The sequence below is a fragment of the Chelonia mydas genome, chromosome 2, assembly GCF_015237465.2.
Source record: "Chelonia mydas isolate rCheMyd1 chromosome 2, rCheMyd1.pri.v2, whole genome shotgun sequence".
Taxonomy (NCBI): domain Eukaryota; kingdom Metazoa; phylum Chordata; order Testudines; family Cheloniidae; genus Chelonia; species Chelonia mydas.
Window position 1 is genome coordinate 253,544,404 of NC_057850.1, and position 18,274 is coordinate 253,562,677.

Genomic DNA, 18,274 nt, shown 5'->3' on the forward strand with positions numbered 1-18,274 from the left:
AGGCTTGCTGTGGTCGAGGATATCCATCCCCCTACCCACATGCTGCTGCTTAGTCTGTTCACCGTAACTCTGTTTGCCTCTCTGCTTGCTAAAGTAAAGATGGTAGCGTCCTCTGTCCAAGGGAGGAAAGGGAGGATCCACACAACAGCAGATGCCCAGCCCCACCACCACGCATGTCCCACTCCCTGGGATCCAGCCTGCATGCATCAGGATCTGGATCTACAGCACAGGCCCTCAGCTGCACCCTGTAAACGAGGGCTGGTCAAGAATTTTCCATCAAAACTTTTCTGACCGTAGATTGGATGTTCCGCTCAAGCCGAACGAATGCTTCTGGGTTTTTCAACCAAAGGTCACCGTTTTCTGAGAGAAAATTTCAAGAAACTCATTTGTTTTCATTTTTGTCAAAAATGTTCCGGGGTTATCCCATTTCCCGAACTGCTCTGCTACAACCTCATCGCCCCCATTGCGGTAGCCAGCTCCATTGGCTGGTGCAGAACGGCTGGGCTGAGGTGTTGCTCTTCCATGCGCTCTCCTTCTCCGTTGGAGCACGGTTGACCTTGTATCACACAAGTGGGCAAGAGGAGTGCGATTGTTAGGAGTGCACAGGGGAGGTGCATAGAGTGAAAAAATTCTGTCCGCGCCCCCTATTGTACCCACCCACTGTAAGGCGACATTTTGTCCCATGATGCTACGTTTAATTTTGTAAGCTGGGGCTGTATATTTTTCCCTTCTGGCATATTTCAGCCCCTGTCTTATTCCTCTCTTCCCTTGCAGTGTGTGACATGCGGGAAAGCGTTTAAGAAACTCTGGTCTCTCCATGAACACAATAAAATTGTCCATGGCTACGCAGAGAAGAAGTTCTCCTGCGAAATCTGTGAGAAGAAATTCTACACCATGGCACATGTGCGGAAACACATGGTTGGTGAGTGGATGGGTGTTTGTGCTTGGGCCGCAGGGGCATCGCGCTTAATGGAGATGCAGTTTAAACCTACCCCCAGACTGTGCTGAAGAGTTTTCCCACATATCTCTTAAAAAACTGAAATTAGAGCTGGGCAAATGACAGATTTTTCAGTTCAGTGGCAGTTCTGAAAAGTCGGGAAAAAATAGATTCCGGTTGAATTAAATGTTTCATTGGACAAAATCAGACCATTTCAATTCTGACCATTCTTAATGTACTTGAAATTTTTAAATAAAATTTGTTTCAAGACAAAACATTGAAACCGTTTGGTTAAAAAATGTCTAAACAAAATGTTTCCATTTTTCTGAATTGCTTTCAAATGAACAGTTCAGCAAAACTGACACCTGAATTCGTGAAACGTTTGGGTCTTGTCAAACCTGCGTTTTTGCTTGGAAAAAAAAGAATGGCCAAAAAATTTCACCCTGCCCTGCACTAAATGAAATGTAAGTGTTCTCCAGAGCTAGTTTATGGAGGAGATGAGAGACGGGCGTTTTAGAGACAGTGCTGTTTTCCTTATGCTAATAAAGTTCCTCATTTAGTGTTAAAAGAAAGCAACTCTTATGGTGAGTCTTTACTACTGGCAGGTTGTCACACTTTCAGGGTAACTGCACCTGTACTTTCCCTCTGAGATCCACTTCAGAAGTGCCCAGTCTGGTCTCTGGCCTCCAGTCATCACCTGTCTCTGGGCAGGGACCCTTGTCCCACTCCCTTCTGACTGGCGGTTTATGGCTGCACAGCCCCCTGGCACACCCTATGATATCTCCAGCGGATCTGACAAACTCCTAGTCCCCCGCTGTTTAGTTTCTCTCCAAAGACAATGACAAGGTTGTTGTTTTTTTACCGGTGACCACACAGCTCTTCCAAAGCAAAGTACATTTATTCTTAGGGCAAAAGCATCACCAAGAAAACATATATCAACCAATAAAAAGATTTAAACACTCACCAAACATACCAGGAATCACCCGCGTTCCACATGGAGGGAGCGGTAGTTTTTCCAGTCCTTCCACCAGGTTTGGGGCTGCCCTAAGACCAAAGGTCCTGTCTGTCTGCTGAATCAAAAGGAAGCCTCTTTAAACTCAACCTTTTATACCTGAAGTCTTGCTTTGTCTCCCAGCCTCCTGAAAATGGGCAAAATCAGTCGCTCCCCCAGTGCCCCAGGAGCTCAAGCTTCAAAGGCTGGGAATCTACATAGCCAGCTTTGAGATTTTGCATAAATCACTCTCTGGTGAGTCCGTATTCTGCAGGAAACCAACTCAACAGGCCAAGAACACTCAAATACACGTTGCCTATATCGGTGCATAGGGCTATGAATAGTCTACAGTTCATACTGTTTGGTCCGTCTCAAAAGAATGCCTTTTTGAGGTTTTCCTGATTTAATCATAAAATACAATACGTCCGCCCCAAAGATGATGCATGTAGTTGTAATATCTGTCACAGGTCTCAAGTGGCTTGTGACAGAATTCAAGTGGGGGTCTGCTCAGAAAGGTGACTATATAAATGTGACCCTTTCTTTCCAATGGCTCTCAATCAGAGTCAGAGGAAACTGAGGCAGGACGAGCTTTTGGTGCTTGTTAGCCCTGCAGAGCCAACACAGCTATGGGAGGTTGAGCTAGGGTCTCTTCCTCCTCGTGCATGATCAACAGGATTGTTAATTAAGTTACATGGTCAAAGGCTGCTCTTCAGTCATTGAGGACAGTGGGGCTTGAAAGGAAGTAGGGCAGGCAAATTTTGGCCCGCTCGTTATATGCATGAGAAGGAAAGAATCCAGCTGGACTCTGAGATCCCAGGAAGAGTTTTCAGGGCTGTTGGTTAGGAAAAAACCTCTTTACTGAACAAGTTTGACCTGGATTTATTGAAAGACAGTAGTTACTACTCTTTATTAAAAAGAAACAAAATAGGAGACAGCATAATTTTTTGTTTCATAAATATTGAAAGAGAGGGTGATGAATACAAATGTTCAGAGAATACAGTGGCGGCTAGGCAGCGCGGCCAGTGAGTTATGGGACGTGTGTGTATTGTTTCATAAAAGTTATCACTGTTTTTTAAAAATTACTTCATGCCGTTTACCCCATCTTTCTGAGCTAGCTCAGCTGTTAATTTTACACAGACGTTAAGTAGCTCCATTTCGCGTTCATTCACATGGCAGCCCTCAGAGGCGCGAAGTCCAGATCGCCTTGCTTTGGCGTGCCAGCAATGGGCTCCATCTGGCGGGAGCACCGGCGCGTTCTCACTATTACGGTCATGTTGTATCACCTCCACCTTCAGGTCTTATTGCCTTTTTGTCTTCATTTGTAGCTCACACCAAGGATATGCCGTTCACATGTGAGACGTGTGGGAAGTCATTCAAACGCAGCATGTCCCTGAAAGTCCATTCTCTTCAGCACTCTGGAGAGAAGCCTTTTAAATGTGAGGTAAGAGAAGAAATTCTGCAGACACCCCCTCCGCAAAAAAAAAATCCCTCCCCTCACACCCTCAACATGGTGAGTCACCTGCTTTCTGCTGGAGACTTCTAGTCTGAAATTAGCACACACTCATGCCTGGCCCCCACCACAAGCCCTTCTGCATCTGAACCCTTTTGTGCTAATCTCTTCCATTTCTTGTAACCCAGAGGATCTTTCTGTCATCCAAGCCTCGCCATATGCTTAACAAAGGCTAATTTAGCCTTCCATAAGGCCACTGGGAAGGAGATAATACCTAGCGAACCGGCTAGTCATCACCAGGGATCCTAGTTTTCTGTGATAAAAAAACCAAAATTCTCTAATTAAAAAAAACTAGGGCTGTCAAGCAATGAAAAAAAATTAATCGCACTGTTAAACAATAATAGAATACCATTTATTTAAATATTTTGGGATGTTTTCTACGTTTTCAAATATATTGATTTCAATTACAACACAGAATACCAAGTGTACAGTGCTCACTTTATATGTATTTTTGGTTACAAATATTTGCACTGTAAAAAGCAAAAGAAATAGTATATTTCAATTCACCTAGTATAAGTACTGTATTGCAGTCTCTTATAATGACAGTTGAACTTACAAATGGAGAATTATGTACAAAAAATAACGTCATTCAAAAATAAAACAATGTAAAACTTTAGAACCTACAAGTCCACTCAGTCCTACTTCAGCCAATCGCTCAGACAAACAAGAATGGTTACAATTTGCAGGAGATAATGCTGCCACGTCTTGTTTACAGTGTCACCTGAAAATGAGAAGGAGGCGTTTGCATGGCACTGTTGTTGCTGGTGTTGCAAGATATTTACATGCCAGATGCGCTAAAGATTCATATGTCCCTTCATGCTTCAACCACCATTCCAAAGGACAGGCGTCCATGCTGATGATGGGTTCTACTCGATAACGATCCAAAGCAGTGCGGACCGACACATGTTCATTTTCATCATCTGAGTCAGATGCCACCAGCAGAAGGTTGATTTTCTTTTTTGGTGGTTTGGTTTCTGAGGTTTCTGCATCGGAGTGTTGCTCTTTTAAGACTTCTGAAAGCATTCTCCACACTTTCTCCTTCTCAGATTTTGGAAGGCACTTCAGATTCTTAAACCTTGGGTCGAGTGCTGTATCTATCCTTTGAAATCTCACATTGGTACCTTCTCTGTGTTTTGTCAAATCTGCTGTGAAAGTGTTCTTAAAACAAATATGTGCTGGGTCATTATCCGAGACTGCTGTAACATGAATGTATGGCAGAATGCGGGTAAAACAGAACAGGAGACATACAATTCTTCCCCAAGGAGTCCAGTCACAAATTTAATTAATGCATTATTTTTTTAACGAGCATCATCAGCATGGAAGCATGTCCTCTGGAATGGTGGCTGAAGCATGAAGGGGCATATGAATGTTTACCATATCTGGAACATAAATACCTTGCAATGCCAGCTACAAAAGTGCCATGCGAATGCCTGTTTTCACTTTCAGATGACATTGTAAATAAGCAGTCAGCAGTATCTCCCGTAAATGTAAACAAACTTGTTAGTCTTAGCGATTGGCTGAACAAGATGTAGGACTGCCTGGACTTTTAGGCTCTAAAGTTTTACATTGTTTTGTTTTTTGAGTGCAGTTATGTAACCAAAAAAAAAATCTACATTTGTAAGTTACACTTTCACGATAAAGAGATTGCACTTCAGTACTTGAATGAGGTGAATTGAAAAATACTATTTATTTTATCATTTTTACAGTGGAAATATTTATAATAAAAATAATAATATAAAGTGAGCACTGTACACTTTGTATTCTGTGTTGTAATAGAAATCAATATATTTTAAAATGTAGAAAAACATCCAAAAATATTTAAAAAATTTCAGTTGGTATTCTATTGTTTAACAGTGCAATTAATTGCAGTTAATTTTTTTGAGTTAATTGCATGAGTTAACTGCGATTAATCGACAGCCCTAAAAAGCCCCCATACATATCCGGGTTTTTCTGTGATTAAAATGAAATTTGATGGCCTGAGCCCCACCGTCCGGGGCTGACGGCCCGAGCCCCTCCAGATTCTCTGTAAAAATGCAAATTCCGTGTTTTTCCGGAGCAAACGGATTTTGAGGATCCCTGCTCATCACTAGTGTGAGTGTTCATCACTGCCCCCTTTTGGGTGTAAATTGAATAGCCAACAGTCTCCTTCTAGCCCAGGTAAGCTGTGGTCTATGTGGATGGCCACTCTTGCCATCAGTAGCCACAGCGGGCAGCAGACTAGTTACATTAGTACTGTGCTTATTTTACAGGCAGGGAAACTGAGGTCTTAGAGGTTCTGACTTGCCCAGACTCTCATGAGTAAATAGCCAGGCTGGGGAAGGAACCCAGGAGTCCTAGCTCTCAGTACTGCATCTTACTCACAATCCCATTCCTTCTGTCTGCTACCAGCTTTCACTCATTGTCCTGTGGAGCAAGTTAAGGGCTTAAGCCAACCTGTAACTATTGGGGGTCAGGAAGAAACTTTCCCAGGAGGGCAGGTTATCCCATAAAGTACCTACCTGATCTACCCTTTGAAGCAGCTAGTGCTGATCACTGTTGGAGACAGGATACCGGACTAGATGGACCGTGAGTCTGATCCAGCTTGGCAATTCCTGTGTTTCGTGGAGGAAAGCAGCGGGATGTTTTGGGGATTGGTATTGAGATACAGAGGTTTACACCTCCCAGGTCACCAGTCCACAACCACTGACTGTTTTACGAGGGATCTTTGCCCAGTTCTTATTGGACAGGCATCCATGCCACAAAATCAGCACCGCAACTGGCACTAGTTGCTACCCTCAGTGGATATAGTGTATTTAGGTTTTCAGAAAGCCTTTGTCAAGGTCCCTCACCAAAGGCTCTTCAGCAAAGTAAGCTGTCATGGGATAAGAGGGAAGGTCTTCTCATGGATCGGTAACTGGTTAAAAGATAGGAAACAAAGGGTAGGAATAAATGGTCAGTTTTCAGAATGGAGAGAGTGGTGTCCCCCGGGATCTGTACTGGGCCCAGTCCTATTCAGCATATTCATAAATGATCTGGAAAAAGGGGTAAACAGTGAGGTGGCAAAATTTGCAGATGATACAAAACTACTCAAGACAGTTAAGTCCCAGGCAGACTGCAAAGAGCTACAAAAGGATCTCTCAAAACTGGGTGACTGGGCAACAAAATGGCAGATGAAATTCAATGTTGATAAATGCAAAGTAATGCACATTGGAAAATTATACATATAAAACTATGGGGTCTAAATTAGCTCTTACCACTCAAGAAAGAGATGTTGGCGTCATTGTGGACAGTTCTCTGAAAACATTCCCTCAATGTGCAGCATCAGTCAAAAAAGCGAACAGAATGTTGGAAATCATTAAGAAAGGGATGGATAATAAGACAGAAAATACCATGTTGCCTCTATATAAATCCATGGTACGCCCACATCTTGAATACTGTGTGCAGATGTGGTCACCCCAACTCAAAAAAGATATATTGGAAAAGATTCAGAAAAGGGCAACAAAAACGATTAGGGGTATGGAACGGCTGCCATATGAGGAGAGATTAATAAGGCTGGGACTTTTCAGCTTGGAAAAGAGACGACTAAGGGAGGATATGATAGAGGTCTATAAAATCATGACTGGTGGAGAAAGTAAATAAGTTATTTACTCCTTCTCATAACACAAGAACTAAGGGTCACCAAATGAAATTAATAGGCAGCAGGTTTAAAACAAACAAAAGGAAGTATTTTTTCACACGACACACAGTCAACCTGTGGAACTCCTGGCCAGAGGATGTTGTGAAGGCCAAGACTATAACAGGGTAAAAAAAGGAGTACTTGTGGCACCTTAGAGACTAACAAATTTATTTGAGCTTAAGCTTTCGTGAGCTACAGAACTCGATAAATTCATGGAGGATTGGTCCATCAATAGCTGTTAGCCAGGATGGGCAGGGATGGTGTCCCGAGCCTCTGTTTGCTGGAAGCTGGGAATGGGTGACAGGGGATGGATCGCTTGATGATTAACTGTTCTGTTCATTCCCCTCTGGGGCACCCAGCATTGGCCACTGTCGGAAGGCAGGATACTGGGCTAGATGGACCTTTGGTCTGACGCAGTGTGGCCGTTCTTATGGTCTCATTGCCTGAATGAGCAGAGGGAGCCAAGAATTGAATGGGCACAAGACTGAATGACCGTCTCGCCCACTGAGTGGGTCCTCCTGGCTCTGTGTTGAAGCACCTTGAGAAGGCAGCACTGGGGATAGTTTGCACCACCTCTGCCTCTGCAGTTGCTACTGGGTGGATGCAGAGAGCCCCGCACTGGAGGCCTCTTCGCTCTGGCGTGCTTCTCCATAATGGTTTTTTGTAAATGGTAATAAACATAACACTGTTTGAATTAAGAACTTGTGGGGCCTAGTGCAGGGCTTCCTCTTTGCTCTAGATCGGAGTGGCTGTGCTAATAGTTGCTTATGTTTCCCTGTTACTGCTCTGATCTCAACTTTGGTGCTCAAATGCAATCCCATCGAGTGGAACAATCTACAGAGGTTAGTGGAACTGCCCTCTTTATTTTAGGAGTTTTGGTGTAACCCACATTGATACCAGGATCTTTGTCCCCTCTCTAGCGGCTGGATGACATATAGGCAGTTATGGACTCCTTCCTTCAAGTTAATGGACCAGGTCCAATAGCTCAGGCAGTCGAGGTTAGTGCTTTTAGATCCAGAGCTCTTAGGTTCAGTCCCTGCCAATGCCCCACCCAATTGTTACGTAAATGGTCCTGACATCAGTAAAACACTGCTTCTCCATGTGGTTATGGCTGCTCAAACCAATAAGCAGACAAAATCTCTGCCCTGAGGAGCTTACAAACCACTCTACAGCCAGCGCAGACTAAGCCATTTGGGTACCAGTGTGAGTTGAAAGCAGAAGAATAATCTTGCAGCGGTAGCTTTGGAAATGGGATTTATGTGCCTTTCCATCCACCGCCACCTCTTAAAACTACCTCCCCCTCTTCCCCATCCCCCAGGATATTTTCCCCTAGGATCGGTTGATCTGCTGATTTAGGATGGTGCACGTCAGCAGGCTCTCTGGGTATGTCCACCCTGGAGTCAGAAGGTGTAATGTCGACCTTGAGCAGCCATCGCCGTGCTAGCTCTGATGGAGCTAGCGTGTGAAGTGTATCCGTGGAAGCACAAACGGCAGAAGGGGCAAGCCACCTGAGTACGTACCTAGGCTCTCAGACGGGATCGTACGTGGGTCAGCGAGCCCCTTCCGCTTTTAGCTCAGTCCAAGAGGGATTCTTTCTGGGAAGCTGGAGCCCTTTCAGGATTTAGTGCACTGTGCATGGCTGAATTATTATTTGACCTATTAATCTTCAAGTCTTTAGGAGAGGTCTTAATAAAAACCAAGCAAGGGCTTAATAAAAGTTGAGTAAAGGCATCAGGGTTTGGCCCCCACTCATAAGCCTAGTTATTTGGAATGGCTCATGATAAAATTTAGTTCATAGCTAGGAGTCCCTATTCTGCCACTGACTCCTCGTGAACCTTGGGCAAGTCACTTAATCCCTCAGAGCCTCAGTTTCCCCTCTGTAAAATAGAGATCACCACCCATGACTGAGCTTGAATGAGTGAGAGACTGCTGCAGCTGAAAACTTCTCCACTCCTGTTCTGGGCTATTGCTGTTCAGCCACCTGCCTTTGTCTCTCACTTCATCCTCTCCCTTCCAGAACTGCAACGAGCGGTTCCAGTACAAGTACCAGCTGCGCTCTCACATGAGCATCCACATCGGACACAAGCAGTTCATGTGCCAGTGGTGCGGGAAGGACTTCAACATGAAACAATATTTCGATGAGCACATGAAAACGCACACGGGTGAGAACTCCCCCGACATCCCACTTCCCCACCCCCAGGTATCGGGGGCACCCTGCTTTAGCTTCTGCCTCCCCCAGGAACCTCTTGGGATGTGGAGCAAGGAATATCTCTGCTGCTCCCTGTTAGGGGGCTTATTCCTTCACCCACATACTTCCCTGGTCATTCTCGCATGAACAGAGAGCAACAATACCCGAAGTCCAAAGGTGCAAACAATTCGATGTTTATTGGGGTGAACTTCCAGCAAGCATGATTCCAGTTTCCTTCCTTAGTATCCTCCTTCCCAGCTCTGACACCACAGAGCCTTACACCTATGTCCCTGTTCCCATTCCTGCCCTTAGCCAAACATGATTCCGATTTCCTTACTCCTATTCCCTGTTCCCATCTCCCCCTTTAGCAAAACATGATTCCAATTTCCTTACCCCCATTCCCTGTTCCCATTTCCCCCACACACACACCCACCCCCACCCCCATTCCCTGTTCCCATTTTCCCCACACACACCCACCCCCCCACTTCCTGATTGACTGCAGACTATATAGTAAAACTTGAGTTCTGCTTAGCTATTTCTTAACCAATCACTTTCCTGAAATTTAACTAACCAATCCTAACGTATTGTAACATGATTATGTAACCAATTATATCCCACCACCTTAATTAGTTTACACCCAGCAAAATTAATTATACAGCAGACAGGAACAATCACAGAACCAGACAGAGATTATACAGACAAACAATAGCAAAGTGGGAACTATAATGACAAAACAATACAGAAGTGAGGATTTCACATCCCAGCTATTGATAAGTGAGTTCTTGCCAGACAGGATGCTATCAAACTAAGTTTCCTTTTACGATTTTCTAGGCACTTCCCTTTCTCTGGAGGTGATAGGCACTATCAGGACAGGATTGTATTCCTAACAGCCCAATAGCACCTTCTTTCAATGTGACTAGTTTGGAATGTGAGGATGTGACCAGTCGCTTCCCAGCTTATGGCTGCCTCTGCTGCTTAGCCAAAGGCCTTAGCCTAAGCACAGGGCCTCAGACTGTCGCAGTAAGAGAAGGCGCTTACACCGGCAGACAATGATTTTGATTCTTTCTTTTATACCTCTATAACTAGCCAAGTGATAAGAATACATCTAAATTCTTAAAGTACAGGACTTTGCAGATAGGCCTGAATATCTATATCCTAACACTCCCCTTCCCCCCCGCCCCAATTCCAGTGTGTCGCGTCAGGTTCTGTTCTGCGACGGGCTGTTCACTGGCACCTGGATAATAATGAGATGGGAACGTTAGCGATGCCTAGGAGCTATAGCCGATGAGATCCCGGGATAGCCCTGCTGCTCCCGTCGAAAGGCTGGGTGATCATAAGCAGGCCCAGCGCAAATCTGGCTCTAGGTGTGAAATGGAGCTCGGGATTACTCATCCACCCTACGGAGAGGAGGAACTAACCTCCTAGCCGGAGAGGGAGCTCCCCAGTCTGGGCTCTGTTGGTGAGCTGGGAATGGCATTGATGGGCTTGGGAGGAACTCCAGCTCTCCCGAGCTAAGTGGGGGAGGCTATGGGTGGCGAGGGCCAAGCCCTCCATTGCGGGGGAGATGGACACCCCCACGCAGAGGTGGGAGCGGTCCCTGAACCAGCCATCCCCTCATCCCCCAGGTGAGAAGCCCTACATCTGCGAGATCTGCGGCAAGAGCTTCACCAGCCGCCCCAACATGAAGCGCCACCGCCGGACCCACACGGGAGAAAAGCCCTACCCCTGCGACGTGTGCGGCCAGCGTTTCCGCTTCTCCAACATGCTCAAGGCCCACAAGGAGAAGTGCTTCCGGGTCAGCAACCCCCTGGCTTCGGACACCGCCAACCCCGCCAACAACGGCGGCAGCCTCTCCGCTCCCCAGGGTGCCCCCTTGCCTCACTTGGCACAGCACCCCCACGCCCTCCCTTTGCCGCTGCTCCACCCCCTGCCCCCTCCTCCGCACCTGCCGCCTCCACCTCCCCTGTTCCCAGCCGGGCGGGTCAATTCGAACAACTAGGCCAGCGTGTGCACGGACTGCTCTGCCACGCAGGGGGTACCCAGCGGGCTGCTTGTTCGCATGATGCCGGGAGAAGGAGGGAGGCAGTTAATTCTCTCTCTTTCGTTTTTTTACCCCCCCCCCCATGGTTTTATGATGAGCCCGTCAGCCTTCCGTCAAAAGGACAGGTGCTCTGGGCCACAGCAAGCTCCCAGGCCGCTTGGCGTGCCAGCGTTCAATCAGGGTGTAGACAAACGGCTCTTCCTTCCCTCCTCGTTCCATGGCTTTAGCGTTTCCCAAGCCCTGCTCAGACTCCTCCTCCCACCTCACGAGGCATTGTTTACCTCTGCCGCCTAGTGCACTATTGTATCAGGGTAGCCCTTGCCACAATGTCTTCCCGCTTTCGTGTGTACCTGCATGTTTCGTGCAATTACGTTAGACTAACGAAGTGCACAACTCACGCTCAGCCCCATCAAGCCATTTCCACGAGTTCCTCACGGCAGCAGTAAGGTTTTTTTGGGTGTTTTTGTCTCGTGAGGCAGCACTTTTAGCTTTGCCTCTGGCTATTAGTCAGGAACTTGTCCGCGATGCATCCTGTGCGAAATGTTTAATCAGGGTTCCGCCCCTCTTTAGTATGCTGCTGAAACAACCTGAAAAGACTACAGGTCCCAGCATGCAGTGCTGTTCCGAATGGCTTTCTGCTGGGAAAAGGAAGGAACAGAGCATGCTGGGAGCTGTAGTCTTTGCTTGTTACGCGTCTGTGGTAAAGATAAGGGTTGCCACATTGCACGCTTTGGGATGTCTGTAGTGCTGTCAGAGGTGTCACTGCGTCACCTGTCGACGTACCTGAGCTAGCTTTAGTTAGCTAGCTTGAGGAATGCTCGTAGTGAAACTGCAGGGGCACGGGCTCTGCAAGCCCATCCAGGGTCCTGACGAGGTGCTCAAACAACTAGTCTGTACTGCCGTAGCCTCACCTCTGTTGTTTTTAGATCTAGCTAGATCAAAGCTAGCCTTTGGCATGCCTACATGTGCTGCCGTCACACCCCTCTGATTGCAGTGTAGACCAACCCTTTGGTAACCCTGCTCTAGCCACCGAAATGGAACTTTCAGCCCAAATCATCATCCTCTGGGAAAATGGCACAAGGCATGGGCACACAGAGATGCACGGATGCATGGGAACTAGACTCCCTTTGAGATTGGCCAGCGGGCTATTTCACACAATGAGTCAGCCACAGGAATAGTCACAAGGAAAGGCAGAGATGCTACCTTATTCTGTGCATTGTGGGCGGAGGGGGGTTTCTAAGTGACACAGGCTATGAAAACAAAGGATGGTAATGTTTCATGGCAGTTATGCAGATTAGAGGTAGTGGCTGTTATAGGTAATCTAGCGTATTTGTGCTTGAGCCCGTCCCTTGTCCTGAGAGGCTGGTGCTGCAGGAGAGATCTTTCAATGAGTTCACCACTTCATTACAGGAATCCAAGCCAGGTTAGGGAGGACGAGACGTTACCACTAGCTGGCATCTCCAGTGGCCCACATGACATGAGTTAGGGGGCTGTGTATTCCACGTCTAAGGGCTGTGTATTCCAGTGGCCCACGTCTCAAAACCCACCATCACAGCCTGCTCTCATTAGCAGCCCTTGTTATGTCTTCCCTCCCAACCGGGATTCCACACCCCGCCCCCCGCTTCCTCTGCAATTTCTTAGACTAAAGCCCCAACCCAGACAGCTGGGTTTAATAAAAGGATTCACTAGCTGGATATGATTTTTTCCCCAAAGGGGTTAAGACCCATGATAATCCCAGCTCCAGTGCTAGAAATGAGCTCCATATTTCTAGGAGACGGGCTGGAGCTGTCTGTGGCCGTGGCCATGGAGCTGCAGCGTTCCCGTGGTGAGCGCTCCATTGGTCTTTAGACTAAAAGAGAGGTTGGAAAGTCGCTGCACTCCAGCCTGAACGGAGCAGCAGGCTCTAGTCCTAGGCTGAACTTCCCTGGAAGTTACTCTTCATAATAGTGCCTTACAGTTACTGAAAGTAAGCTCCCGGTGTGTGCTCGGGAGCCTGGTTAGCCTGAAGTCTGCTCATCAGATCTGATAACCTGCCTGTAGGACCAAGGAAAGGCAGTGGCTCAGCTCCTTCAATCTCCTTTTCCTCCTTTCATGTCTTATCTGATAGGCCCTCGACCCCAGTACTTAACTCTCCTTTAGGAGTCTAGTTTTGCCTTCAGTCACAGCACAGTGAGCCTTTGTACACAGGGAGTGCATTTGAGGGCTTTAGCCTGGAGTTGGCAACTAGAGTTCAGTGGCTAGTCAGAGGCTACCTTATTGGTGAAGGGGCCTGGCAAGAAGGACAAGCACCTTATAAAATGTTGCAAGCCCATGTGAGCTTCAGGCCCGGCAAATTTAACTCCCTCGCCTGGCTCCAGGATACTGATGTGGGATTGTGCCACGTTACTTTGAGTGCCATTTCAGGCTAGGGAAGCCTTTTTGCATTGGCCTCTAGGGGGAGATAGCTCAGGCCACTGAAGTTCGGCCGAACAGTACCGATCCCAGCCTCTGCTGGCTCTGTCTGAAGCTGCATCATTCATGTGGGCTTTTCTGTCTCTTACACTGACAATTCTCATCTTGCATTTCACTTATTTAAGGAGCGTTTTGCGCTTGTGGAGTACAGCTTATAACCCTGATGGCAGGTGCCATCATCCCAGAGTGGCAGATCATTTAGGCCCTGTCTAGAATGGCTTTCTTGTTACCTGCCATGGCCTAAAAGTGGGGCTCGCAGTTGTGTGACTTACCCCAGGATAAGCCCTGTTTTGCAGCAGTGCGGTGTCCTGTACTTTAGAAGGTTGCAAGGGTGTAACCACACGGATGTAATTACCCTAGTCTAGTGGCTTTCCCTAGTCCAGACAAGCCCTCGGGGCTAGATCCTGCAAGATTCTAAGCACCTCCTAGGAGGCAACTCCTTCAACTCCCATTGGTGTGTGTTGGAGGGTGTTTTGCACCACTCTAAGAGCTGCTCAGCACCTTGCAGAGTGGCAGAGGGCAGTGCTGACTGTGGTCATTTTATTGCCCCTTACGTGTCTACTTAATGGTCCCAGTGTGTGGTGGAGCAGGATCTAGGAGAAAAGTACATTGGCCAGATTCATCGTTGGCAATGTGAGCACTGCCACTGGGATATGAAGAAGGGAGGCAGGAGGGAGAAGACATGTAGTCAGCTGAAGAAGCCCTTTCTTGTTAGCAGTTTGTTCTGTTGGCTTTATAGCTTCAGTTGAGACACCTACATGCATGGGGATTCTGAGCCGTGTCTGGCTAAGGCAGAAGCTGCAGTGACGTGTCCTTGTAGCCCCAACTCATCACAGCATTTAACACATGCTGAAGGCCATCTTTATTTAACAGCTATGTGTTTAAGCCTCATTGAAGTCAATGGGATTTAACCATGTGCTTAAAGTTAAGCATGAGATTAAGTGCATTGCTGACTAGGGCAAGGCTGCTGACTTGTGACTTTAAATGACTGACCCACTTTTAAATGACTGATCCACTTCCCTCCTGCTTGGCATCCCAAGCGGACCTCCAGTGCTGCCCCCCACACCTGGCACCTCCTTGTTCGAGCACCAGCTGGCACTGAAAGGCACATCGCTTTTCACGTCCATTGACCACTTCTCTCGCCTGTGTCAGCCGCAGCCTCTATATCGCAATCAGTTAACGTCGTGTGTTGCAGATTCTGTGCTCACAGACAGTCTGGTTCTGCTTCATGTAAAGTGAGGCGGCTGCTGAATGGGCTGCCGGTATGGCTGTGAGCACCTTGCAGCTTCTCGGATCAATGGCAGATATCCCATGGGACAGGGTGTCCAACTCAGCTACTTCCACAGGTCCAGCATCCTGGGTTTTGTTAGGACTGTCCAGCATCTTTCAGATATCACATGTGTCTGCAAGGAGACCTGATGGCTCAAGAGCTTGGCAATGAGCTAAGACACTCAGGCATTTAGGTCACTGGTGTGAACCCAACTCACTTTGGTCATGACTGGAAAGTCTTATCCTCTGAAGATGGCTGGCTGAAGGCCTATGCCATAGGGGGTTTGATGGTCTCATCCCAGTGGCTCGGCGTTCGTGTCATTAAAAGCCACCTCCATCATTGTCCCTCTTGCCTAGCCCTTGTGGGCAGTCTCAACAGAGGTCATGGAAGGAAAGGGCCGTGCGCACTGATTTCCCCTGCCACTCCTATTCTTCCACGTCAGGGTTGCGGCAGGTGAGCAGGGCGCTGTGAGGAAAGGTAGCACTGCCCGTAATGGGGCTGTTCCGTGGCCAGAAAATGTAAGCCTCCATGGCCGAGAAACCGGTCCCTTTCCCCAGCACTGAATCGACTCGCACAAATGCACACTATCCAAAAGGGAAAGTCACTAATTGCCTAGAATCTGATCAGAATCGCTCACTTCTCCCCCAGCCTGCTGCAGTTTCTCAGTGTGCCTGTCTCAGCGGCCTGTTCTTCCCCACAAGCAGGGGTAAATCCAGTGGGATGCCATCTGTGTACGCAACACATGCATTGCGTGCACAATTGGCTGTGTATTGTCCAACTGGCAACCCGTGGGATGTCCCCCCGGGGGACCCCATTCTGCAAAACAAAATGGCATCCTCCGTCCAGTGTGCTCTCGCACATGCGAGGTCACGGCGCATGGAGGGCGCTATTTTGGATTGCCTAAGATGTGCAAGTGAGTTGTTGCATGTCTTACTAAAGCTGCCACAGCATGCCACTAGGGGACCTGGACGTGACCCCACCGAAGGCAGCGTCAAACAGGTGTAAGCGGGAGGAGAATTCTGCCACTTGGTGACACGGCTGCTGCAGCTGCCCGGCTTAGACCCTGGTGCATAAAGAACCCATCCACGCCTGTTTGCCCATTTGGATTCATTTTAAAACGTTGCCCAGAGAGCAGCCTGGAGACAGCAGAGCAGGGCATGCACATGTGAACCCCTGGGGAGTCAGATCCCTGGTGCCCCAAGGCCAGGACTGAGAGACGCCTCCAGGACTCCTGCGCCGTCTCCAACCCTTTTGTCTACACCCTTATTGAGTCTAAATGTGTCGATTTGGGTATTTTTGTGACCGTACCAAGAGCTGAAGCGAATGGTTCCAGAAGCGTATTGGCCCCTGTTCATCCCTGGTAGAACTCCTGCAAAGCCTCTTGAGTTCGACCAGGGGAGAAATTCGGCCTGTTCTTGTCAAGCATTTTATTCTTTGAATTCTTGCACCTTAACCCCTCACATCCCTCCTACAATGCACCACGAGTATGAGAGGGGCTTTATTTCCACTAGCAGTTAATGAACGTTCAGCAAACAACTCTGCGCGCACACACACACACAACCCTGCCCACTCGCCCTGCCTCATTTTCTTGTGTTGAACTTGCAGGGAGGGGGCAATTTCCCAGGAGCCTGGTAGGCCAGACCAGTTTGCCTCATAGTGTTCATAAAGCAGGCCTCCCCCCCTGGCCGACAGCCATAACGAGAACGCAGCCAGAGGGGTAAAGGACTGAGATGGCTGTGACACAGTGCAATAGCAAATTGGCATCAGCTGCTGGACAACCTTGATTTTTAACTCTTTGCAGACAAGACAGACACCTTTGGTCCACATGGATGGAAGCCGCTTTCTAGCACAGCCCTGCCTAGAGACACGTCATCCATGAAGGGAAGGGGTGGGTAGAACCTAATAAAAGAACAACCTCGGTAGCATGGAACTTAAAGGAAACAAATGGACAGAAAAAAAAAAAAAAAACCCACAAGCACTTCACTTGCCTCAAACTAGTTTCTAATGCCTGGCGTTTGGCTGTGTATTATTTTATGGCATTCAGTATCTGTTGCCCAAACATGCCAAGTAAAGAGTGTATCGGTGGCTCTACTAGTTGTGAACAAAATAAATGAAGCACTTTATTCTGTGTAGATACGGGGAAGGGGGTCGGGGGAGTTTGGATGCTTTCCAAAAGCATCTTAAGTAATGTTCTAGGAAATGTATTATTACAACGTTTTTTTTTAATGACCAGGTGTAATCAATATATGTTTATCTTTAACTCCAAGTTCGGCAGCACTCTCTTTGGGATGGTCTGAGGTACGGGGAGGGTGGGAAAGCAAAGGTCATCCTCTCTCATGTTGGAGGAGATCATGATGGCCACTGGAAGAGCGCCAGCAGCTACAGCAGTCGCATACCAATATGGCTCAGCCGAGAGCCACATGGGCAAGTTGTTGGGAACCTGCAAGGGTTGCACCAAATTGCCTGAGATCGCAACTGTCCGTCACACTGGAGGGAAACCTGTGAAGAAGACCCCAGGGTGCATTTCCATCCAGGTGGTCTTTTGTTCAGATCGAGGTGCACCATCGCGCTCTGGTAGCTGCCAGCTGCAGCTGCTCAGGGGGAACGGGCACCGCATTGCGCATCTCCCTGGGCTGAATTTGTGGTCACCCTTTGAGACCTGACTCTGACCTCCCACCAGGGCAAATGGGGAGCAAACCCATGGACGTCAAGGGCGTTGCACTGGTGTGTGAGATCAGAATCAGGCCCTTGGGTCTGCACCCTACCAGCAGAGTAATATTCTGACTGTTACCAAAGAGGTCGCAAGAGGAAGGCCTGAACCAATAAACAATCTGCCTTTTATAAAAGAAAGCATTAGCTGTTATTCAAGCCCATCGCTTTCTGTCTCTTGCCCCCTTTTCAGGAAACCCTGTGGCGAAGAGGGGCTCTGGAGGATTGGCCCGTTTGGTACTTTGTGGCCCAATCCTGCTGCACCCACATCAGAACTTCTGGGTCGGGCCCTGAAAGAATAGTGTGTACTGCTAGCTGGTGGCTTGAGAGAGAAGGAGACAGATGCGGACATATTTCTCTGGGGCATTATTGAATGTGGCCATTGAGGGGGACAGTGGGTGGGACCGGCGTATTGTTGTGCTGCTGAGTGGCTTAATGTTTTGTCTCCGTGTGCAGCTGTGACTGGAATCATGTCGGAGCTGGAAAGTGAGACCAGGCAGGTTATTTCGTCTGCCCGTCTGG

At 47.8% G+C, this 18,274-nt stretch overlaps 1 protein-coding gene across 4 annotated transcripts in view; it reads left to right on the forward strand.

The window, feature by feature from the left end:
* The window catches only part of ZBTB47 (zinc finger and BTB domain containing 47), a 96,787-nt gene extending 79,484 nt beyond the window's left edge, over positions 1 to 17,303 (forward strand). For all 4 annotated transcript variants that reach the window (XM_037891215.2, XM_037891217.2, XM_007072715.4 and 1 more), the window contains 4 exons: positions 775 to 922; positions 3,254 to 3,369; positions 9,111 to 9,255; positions 10,907 to 17,303. In XM_037891215.2, the coding sequence (XP_037747143.1) occupies positions 775 to 922; positions 3,254 to 3,369; positions 9,111 to 9,255; positions 10,907 to 11,280 (783 nt within the window). In that variant the 3' untranslated portion in view covers positions 11,281 to 17,303. The remainder of the gene's footprint in view (positions 1 to 774; positions 923 to 3,253; positions 3,370 to 9,110; positions 9,256 to 10,906) is intronic.
* Positions 17,304 to 18,274: the final 971 nt, after the last annotated feature.